This window comes from Octopus bimaculoides, chromosome 1, assembly GCF_001194135.2.
Source record: "Octopus bimaculoides isolate UCB-OBI-ISO-001 chromosome 1, ASM119413v2, whole genome shotgun sequence".
NCBI classification, from domain to species: domain Eukaryota; kingdom Metazoa; phylum Mollusca; class Cephalopoda; order Octopoda; family Octopodidae; genus Octopus; species Octopus bimaculoides.
The window spans coordinates 180,565,571-180,575,638 of record NC_068981.1 but is presented as its reverse complement, the minus strand read 5'-3'; the positions used below and the strand labels follow the sequence as shown (position 1 = coordinate 180,575,638).

The 10,068-nt window shown below is 36.4% G+C and overlaps 1 protein-coding gene and 1 long non-coding RNA gene across 3 annotated transcripts in view; one reads left to right on the top strand and one right to left on the bottom strand.

Moving 5' to 3' along the window:
- LOC106873027 (FK506-binding protein 15) overlaps positions 1 to 3,674 on the bottom strand; it is an 88,673-nt gene extending 84,999 nt beyond the window's left edge. For both annotated transcript variants that reach the window (XM_014920230.2, XM_014920232.2), the window contains exon 1: positions 3,500 to 3,674. In XM_014920230.2, coding sequence (XP_014775716.1) covers positions 3,500 to 3,552 — 53 coding nt within the window. In that variant the 5' untranslated portion in view covers positions 3,553 to 3,674. The remainder of the gene's footprint in view (positions 1 to 3,499) is intronic.
- A 22-nt stretch (positions 3,675 to 3,696) lies between these two features.
- LOC128249410 (uncharacterized) lies at positions 3,697 to 9,817 on the top strand. The gene is made up of 2 exons (XR_008265520.1): positions 3,697 to 3,841; positions 8,364 to 9,817. It is a non-coding gene; the product is annotated as an uncharacterized LOC128249410 (long non-coding RNA).
- The last annotated feature ends 251 nt before the right edge of the window (positions 9,818 to 10,068 follow it).

Genomic DNA, 10,068 nt, shown 5'->3' with positions numbered 1-10,068 from the left:
GGTGTGTGTCATCATCATCATCATCATCATCGTTTAACGTCCGCTTTCCATGCTAGCATGGGTTGGACGATTTGACTGAGGACTGGTGAAACCGGATGGCAACACCAGGCTCCAATCTAAATTTGGCAGAGTTTCTACAGCTGGATGCCCTTCCTAACGCCAACCACTCAGAGAGTGTAGTAGGTGCTTTTACGTGTCACTCGCACGAAGGCCAGTCAGGCGATACTGGCAACGGCCACGCTCGAAATGGTGTCTTTTATGTGCCACCCGCACAAGCCAGTCCAGGGGCACTGGCAACGATCTCGCTCGAAAGTCCATTACACCTGTCACAGGCACAAGTGCCAGAAAGGCGACGCTGGGCACAGGTGCCATCCCGATTTCGCTTTCGCTTGCCCCAATAAGCCTTCGCAAGCTGAGTTTTGTGTCCAATGAAGGAGACGATGTTGGCATGGGTGCCAGTCGTCGAATTTAGTTTGGTTTTGATTTCACTTATATATATATATATATATATATTGTTTGTTCACCATTTCCTGGCGGCTTCTTGCTGTTGGTGGCACCAGAGGGGATCAACATTATTGTTAAAGGTATGAAATTGCATTTGACCCTCTGGCTGATAACTGATGGGGACTTGGTGACCGTCTGTGTCTGTTTTCCGTTTGTGCATTTATATATATATAGTTCAAATGTACAGAAAACAAAAGACAGACAAGTGAGGGAACAACAAGGTGTATTAGTTTGATGCTTGAGAAAAGTGAAAAAGTCTTGGACATTTTGAGTTTACACACTTTAACAAGAAGGGATGAGAGGGAAAAATATAAGAGAGAAAAAATGTCAGGACTAACGGTTCCACATGTTGAAGTGACTGAGAGAAAGAGGTACACACACACACACATACATACACGTGTGTGTGTGTGTGTGTCTCCTTGTCTTGACATCATGTGGTAGTTATAAATGAATGTCACTAACATGCAAGTGGTATCTTTTGTTTCCAATTGTTCATGAAAACATGTCTGGTCTTCTGGAAATTTTACCTCACTTTGAAACAAGTTGACGACAGGAAGAGCATCAGGCTGTAGAAAGTCTGTCCCTATGAATTCTGTCTGACCCATGGAAGCATGGAAAAGTGAATGTGATAATGATGAAGGTAACACGCACACATATAAAAAAGAGAATGAAAGAAGAAATTAGTAACAAGAAATAATAGCTAACAGCTTTCTAACAGTGTCCAGGGAAACTCCTTAGTTATTTTGAAAACTCCAAGATATTAGGAAGTTTATAAAGAGCCATGAAATATGTAATTTCTTTCAAAAATACATTTGTTTCTGCAACGTTTGATTGTTGAAATGTAAATGTTCACCCATGTGGTACTGAAGGTGTAGTCTTAGGAGAGAATATCTCTGAAAGCTATATTCTTTCATCCAACCGTCTCATTCTTAGTCTACCCTAAGGTCTCCTGTTGGTTGACTCGGCTTACAGAATCCATCTTGCAATTCTAATCACATGTCCATAGTACAAGAGCTGTGATTTCTCAATGCAGAGAAGTAGTAGCTCAAACTGGAGAGACCCCCTGACCTCTGAACTATGCACCCTCCAGAGTAGTAACAATCATGACATTAGGTAGGGAAAGGTGCAGAAACCGAGTTTGGCTTGTTTTACCAACCTCTCTCCTCTTCTGAAGATTATTCCTAAAAAAGAGGTCAGCTTTGGTAGCACATATTCTAAAATTGGAACCCTGTCATAAAATGGTTAGTAGAAGACTTCATCATCAATAATGACAGGAATTTTATTAATTATGGGATGGGTTCACTTTGAAAAAAACTATTTGGTATTTAGTAATCAAAATGTGATATACCAGCTTTTAGTACCAGCTGAATCCACTTGAAATACCCACAGTCCGAAATGTTAAAATAGTATATTTACAGAGTTTGATAAATAAGTTAAATGAAATTTGATATAATCGCATATACATTTTCACTTGGTGCCATATATTTCTTACACCTAGTTGAGTTGGATTGTCAAGCTAATACAAAAGACACTAGATATTAAAATTCTTTCATAGAAGCAATAACGAAAAAAATCAAAACTGATCCGGCAATAAAAGCAGGAATTATAAAGAATTTAGTGACAAACCTATGACGACGACGTTCAAAATAATGGTCATACGGTTCTTGTTTAAGGTGCAGTGTATCCGTTCTATTTTTAAAACGATTGGATGTGATCTGTAGATTTACTTGTTATTTCTAGTGAGCCGAACGACAACTTAGAGGTTCCTTCTTTGATTAGAGAAACATTCTTACTTCTACCCCACCTAGAGAAATTTGAGAGGAGGGGGCCCTCTGCACGGTTGTTCAATATGCTAGAAATAGAAGGCAACTTCTTGTCTTAAAAGGAAGAACACACTACAGAACGTAGTCCTAGATATATATTACATCTGAGACATAGATCATGGGAATAAACAACAATCTAGTTAACTGTTTAGTCTGTCACGAGTGTGGAAGCGAATTTCAGAAAATCCAAAACGTTAAAAAAGTTGTTTATCATTCCACGAGAATCAAAGATAAGTGACGATTTGTTATAAAAGCCAACAATTTTATAAACATTAAAAGTTACTTGGATAACTTGGATTAATTTTCAGACGCAATTAGTTTTAAATATGCCGAACTATAACCGGAGATCCAGAGAATATGATATTTCAGAAGCAAATTACTAAAGTGAAAACTATAAAACTTATATTAAAACTATTATTTAACTAATTAAAAAAAAATCTAACTGGAGATCTAATTTATTTTATATACACAACACAATAAAATGCTAAATATGATGACGAAAACATTAAGATAGTTGAAACAGAAATTATCACGCCCACTTGGTAGCCCAAAACGATAGATGACTGAAATTTTGTTTTCCTAAAATTACAAGAACATTAGTGTGTGTATATGTATATATATATATTACAATGCCGGTATAGTTAACCACATAGTCAATTGTTAATGAGATCGATGGCGTGAAGGAGTCCAATGTACAATTATGAATGTAAGAATGAATATTATACTCATGTACAAAGAAAAAGGAAGCTGATATATTCGATCTAATCCGGGTCTAAACAATAACGACAATTTTAGAAATAAATAACTTTGCCTAAAGATACCGAAGCAATTCTGATAAATTTAAATACTTTTAATCACTCCGATCCCAAACTTGGCAATAGAAAAATAAACATAGAACGGTGCTATGTGTATTTAGCGATGTATTAAAAACCGAAACAGTGGGTTTATATCTTCATATTTTAGTATTTATTATATATCGGTGAAATTATACATAAGGCCAACAGATTTAGGAGAGGGTATATTCCCGATGTTTATTATGTTTTTGGCATTATTTATTGCCTGAACTTATTTAAACAAAGTTAACACGATCTACCCAGATCCACTATAAATATTTATAGTGGATCTGGGTAGATCGTGTTAAGGGCGGCAAACAAAACTAGGAAATACATTACCCTGCCGAAGGGGACAAAAAATCTTGCTCGTCGTCATCTTGGTCGAAGAACATTCGTAAATATTTTGTAAAAGTATTCCCAGCAGGAAAAAGTAATGAAACCCACCAGCTCTTGGCTGACGTTTGATGGGGTTTTGAGAGAAAAGTGTTAAACCTATTCCGGTTCCTCCTCTTCCGTTAATTTTATGAAGAAGGGCAGATAAATACTTCCCAGTACACAAGTTTATGTTATCAACAACTTTTGTGCTTCCTATTTTCGTTATAAAAGCTCCCACACGCATTTTATTTAAATGAAAACAATCAAGTAGCAGTAAGGCGAATATAAATAGTTTGTGCGTTTTAAGTATGAGCAATAATATCATAATATCATTTTCAGATATCATTCATGTTATATTTTTTAATTTGTTATTCACGTGCATTTTCCTGTATCATTCATTATATCATATTTTATTTCTATATTTTTAATTGTTATATGTCCCCACATGTGTTGTAGTGTCCCCTCTGTGTAATGCCTTCATGGCAAATTAATATGAAATATGAAATAAGTGTGATTTCAAATTCAGGAAGTTAGATAATTTGTTAATTCACTTGTGAAAGAGTTTAATTATTATTATTTCCCTGGCAGATTCGAATTTCGTTACTTAGGCAGGAGATAAAAATACATTTTAATTTCATTGTTAAATTAAGGTAGGCAAATTCGGTTTAGCATATTGGCATAGCTACACAAGTGTGCCACCAAATTGTTTTCCTCATAACTTTCTGGGTACTTTTTGGTTATTTCGTTAAAAATTTGCCATTAAAAAATTGGGTCTCCCTTCTCTAAAAAATCGAGTTAATGTGGCGACAAGAGATTGGATTAAGATCCTTTTGATTCAATACTTCAATACATTGTTGACATTTGGCCTCCTCAAGAGGAATGGTATGATCTGTTATAAAAATATTATCAGATTCAGTAAGATGTTTAATTTTCTAAGTTTTCATGTTTATTAATTTTTTCCGTTTTGTATGATTTGTTATAAAAATGTTATCAGATTCAAAACGATGTTTCATCTTTTCACTTTTTGTTTATTAATTTTTTCATTTGTTTGTTTGTTTTATTGAGGGTTAAACAATTTTTTTTAGTTGATATTTCTCGTAAAACGTGGGGGGAGGGGGTGATAACCCAATTTATTAATGGGGGATCTAAACCTTTTAATCCAATCTCTTGTCGCTTCATAAACTCAATTTTTTTAGTGGGAGATAACCCAATTTTTTAATGGCAATTTTTTAATGAGGGTGAGATAACCAGAAAGTACTCAAATTCCGATATAATCGTAATCTACACCATTTGAAAGGTATTTGTAGAGAATTTCATCTTAAAGAAAATCACCTTTCAGAAAGTTACGAGGAAACCAAGTCGATGGATGGGACATTTATGTAGGTATGCTATATTAATGATGTTCTATATAAACAATTACTAATAGAGACTAAGACCACAAATTTGGCGGTCTAAGACTAAAACCTCAGCGGGATTCGAACCTAGAATGCAATGGGACTTAACTAAATACTGTAAGTTTCTCCACAATTATGCCAGTCCAAGTATTAATGTTTTCGTTGAGCCCCCAATCAAGGCCACAACAAACCCAATCAGTCGGTAGTGGGTGGGGTATACCACTCAGCTCTAGAATCCTGCAGAGCATATCCCTGTTCACCGAGACAAATGCCTTGCGAAGGTCGACAAGCTTCAAGCAGTCTCTGTGTTTGATGAGTACTGGGAGAGCCATGATCCTGACAGCAATTGATTGACTTTTTTGGCGTGATCCCTGACAACCTGTGGCTGCCACAAACCCCACCTGTCAGGTGATTTACTGCCGTACGAACCTCATCTACGGACCATTGAGTAGTAGGTTGGTCACTAATACTGGAGGCATCATGGTTTTCAGAACAGTACTAGGTGGGTCTACTTTATTCAGCTCCACCTCAAAATGATGCCCAATGAGCAACCACCTTGGACTTTTCTGCCAGGAGCGTTCCATTCGAGTCTAAGACTCCAGAATACTGAGCAGGAGGCTTTTCCCTATCTAAGCAAAGTGATTCCTCTATGGGCAGTACGTGAGTAAGAAATGTCAAGTCGACACTCTACCTGCTCGCAGATTCCTCAAACCTGCTTTTCTTTGTCAGACTTCAGTGCTGTGACTGCCTCACACCTCAACACCACAAAGCAAACTATCTCATTCACACTTTGTGGTTGCATTTCACCTATGTGAGGGCTTTCCCGGACATGAAACGTTTCTGGCCCATTTTTAGAAACCAATACATCCCTAGGAGTCAACAGCAAGGTGTCCCTGTAACTTTCCCACATTCCTGCAGGTCCAGTCAGGACTGGGCTCATGTAGCATATTTCTATGGTCCCAGTTCAAATCCTGCAGGGGTCACTTTTGACTTTCATCCTTTCGGGGTTGATGAATCAAATACTAATAACTGGATCAATTCTTGGCGATAGGACAGGGCAGTTTCGCATCTCACTTCGCTGATTCGTTCTTTTACATTTCTGTTTTTTACACTTTTCAACTTGTGATAATCACATAGCTTCTACGGTCGTTCACCTTTCAACATTTAGCAGTCAAATTTCCCTTAATTCATTAAGATTAAAAAATATCAAGTCATTCAGACCTCTCTTTTCTTCACTCTCATGTTTTCCTAGTGCTCATGTTTATTTCCTGAGGTAAACCCTGAGATAAGACAACACTTGATAGGCCTTCAGAATAGTTATACTAAGCTGAAATTTCTCTGGTTTTTTTTTTTTTCTTGTATCACATATTTCGAAACTAATTAAAGACAATATGAATAAATAAGCATTACATCTGACAGAGAAATCTGAATGCTAAAGGGTTAAATGGAGACAAACTAACAAATCACAGAAACCCTTTCAGGCAACTAAAGTAACATGTAAATTTCAATGTAAACATATAAGCTGTAAACTTCATGATTCAAACTGTTACATTGGGCACACAAATTTAATACATCCTTATCAGTTGACCATATACTTACAGGGAGAAGGAGCATGGCTTAGTGGTTAGGGGTATTCAGCTCACGATCATAAAGTTATGAGTTTGATTTCCGGCAGTGCATTTTGATGAATTAAGTACCAGTGAAACACTGGGGTTGATGTAATTGACTAGTTCCCTCCCACCAAATTTCAGGCCTTGTGCTTTTAGTAGAAAGGATTATTCTTATTATTAGCAAAAATGGTAAGACCAAAGGTAACAATCACAACAATAAGATCCATATTATTGGGAATATGCATCAAATCATCAATAATACCTCAATTATGTTGGATGATCTGTTCTGAACATTCTGGAACTTTGTGTATTGCTTCTTTGTGATATGTGCATTTCTATCCTTTGTGATTAGGGGTGAAAAACCCACCTGACTTGGGCCATAAGCAATTTCATGCAGTGCTTGTGCCAGCATACATTTATATCTCTTGAGCCTTCATTTTCAAGTCAGTTAATTTTCAATCCCTTATTCATTTATCGTCGAGGCACAATGGTCCAGTGGTTAGGGCAGCAGACTCGCGGTCATAGGATCGTGGTTTTGATTCCCAGACCGGGCGTTGTGAGTGTTTATTGAGCAAAAACACTTAAAGCTCCACGAGGCTCTGGCAGGGGATGGTGGCGAACCCTGCTGTACTCTTTCACCACAACTTTCTCTCACTCTTACTTCCTGTTTCTGTTGTGCCTGTAATTCAAAGGGTCGGCCTTGTCACACTGTGTCACGCTGAATCTCCCCGAGAACTACGTTAAGGGTACACGTGTCTGTGGAGTGCTCAGCCACTTGCACGTTAATTTCACGAGCAGGCTGTTCCGTTGATCAGAACAACTGGAACCCTCGACGTCGTAAGTGCCAACAACAATTCATTTATCAATTTTTTGGAGAGCACTTTTGTATAAAAGTACTTGTGTATGTATGAATGTATTTTTTCTTATTTTATTTTTTGTGTTGCTAAGCTGGCAAAATCATTTGTACATTGGACAAAATACTTAACAAATTTTGTTCTGACTCTTTATGTTCTGAGCTCAAATCCTGCTGAGATCAACTTTGCTTTTCATCCTTATGGTGCCAACTAAATATAGTAAGAATAAAACACTAGGGATGATGTAATGACTTACCCCTCTCCTAAAATTGCAGGGCTTGTGCCAAAATTTGATACTATTTTTTGAATTTCTGACCTATGGAGAAGAAGCTGGTTTCTAGCTTCAAAGCAAAAACTTTTGCATTGGGATTTAGACACATCAATAGGGTAATATATACAGGTAGTTCTCTAGGCTTGCAGATACTTGTTTATGCAACAATTTCCTTGTATTACGAGATCTTGTTGTTTTCTCAGGCAATATATAAATATTGCCTCCATAAATTCAAATTCTCAGCTTCAAGAGCATCCTATCTGTCTGTCCTGGCCTATGTAAAATGGCGAAAATGGTTCCTTCAGATGTGTTTTATGGTAAACTTTCTTTAACTCCCATCCAAAGTTACAGTATATTTCTTGGCTACTTAGAGTGTAAAGTACAATATTGATAACCAATACTATATATATATATATATTTATATATATATATATATATATATATATATATATATATATATATATATATATATACATACATGTGTGTGTGTGTGTGTATATGTGTATATATATATATATATATATATGTGTATATGTATATATATATGTATATGTATATGTGTATTTGTATATATTAGGTTGTCAAGAAAGTTCTTGAGGAACTTCTCATTTTGGTTTTAAATGATGTATTTTCAAATTAATTTTCGTTAAATTACTTTGACTTTATATATCATTTTAAAGTCTGTTTTTCTTATTCCAGTTCAAGCTAGGCCGAAAAGCTGCTGAAACAGCTCGCGATATCAATGATGTGTTTGGCCCAGGAACCACTAATGAATGTACAGCACAATGGTGGTTCAAGAAATTTCGTAGCAGTGATGAGAGTCTTGAAGATGATAAGTGTATTGGTCGGCCATCAGATGTTGACAACGATCAACTAAGAGCCTTAGTCGAAGCCAATCTACGTATAACTGTTCGAGAGCTTGCTTCTGAATTAGATGTAACGTATACGACAATTTCCAACCTCTTGAAAGCGATTGGAAAAACAAAAATACTTGAGAAATGGGTTCTGCACAAATTGAACAACAACTAAAAAGAAAACTCCATTTTGAAGTGTTGTCTTCCCTTCTTTTACGCAACAAGAATGTCCTGTTTCTCGACCGGATTGTGACCTGCGATGAAAAGTGGATTCTTTAGGACAACCAGTGATGCTCAACTCAGTGGTTAGATGCCGATGAAGCTCCTTGGCACTGCCTGAAGCCAAAGTTGCACCAAAAGAAGGTCATGGTGATTGTTTGGTGGTCTGTGGTCAGTCTCAAACATCACAGCTGTTTGGATCCAGGTGAAACCATTATGGTGTAGAAGTACTGTCAGCAAATGGATGAAATGCATAAGAAACTCCGACAACAACAGCCAGCATTGGTCAATAGAAAAGGACCAAGTCTTCTCCTCAATAACACTCGGCTGCACGTCATACAACTGACCCTGCAGAAGTTGAACGAATTGGGTTACAAAACTCTGCCTCATCTGCCACACTTACCAGACATCTTGCCTACTGACTACCACTTTTCAAGCATCTCGACAACTTCCTGCGTGAGAAATGCTTCAAAACCAAGATGATGCCAAACACGCCTTCAACGACTTCATTGCCACCAGAACGCAGGATTTTTACACTACTGGCATAAATGAACTTGTTTTGTGTTGGCAAAAGTGTGTTGATTCTGATCGTGTTTATTTCGATTAATAAAGTTTTTTTGAGCTGAGATATGTGCATCTGAATTTAAAGGTTAAAAACCACAAGAACTTTCTTGATAACCTAATGTATGTGTATGTGTGTATGTATGTATGTGTATATGTATATATGTGTATATGTGTTTAAGTATATATATGTGTATATGTATATATATGTATATGTGTGCATCCAGCTGTAGAAACTCTGCCAAATCAGATTGGAGCATGGTGTAGCCATCTGGTTCACCAGTCCTCAGTCAAATCATCCAACCCATGCTAACATGGAAAGCGGACGTTAAACGATGATGATGATGGTGATGATGCATCATATGTGTATATATATGTATATGTCGCTAGTCACTAAACCTTTTTCTATTTTCTCTCCCTGTTTATTTCTGTGTTCCTTTCTGTCGAAGAGCGTAGGCTTGAAACATAAAAAACTTTCTCACTTCCTGAACGTTAAATTAATACATCCGTTTGTTGTTTACACACCCGTGTTCATCTTTTGTTTTGATTTTTTTTTGTAAATTTCAACTATATATATGTATATGTGTATATGTATATATATTTATGTATATATAGGTATATCTGTATATATTTGTATATGTTTATATATGTATATATATGTATATGTGTATATATATATAATGGAGAAACAACATTTGGGAATCTCTACTAGAAATATACCAATCCCACTCAAGAATATATATATATATATATATATATATATATATATA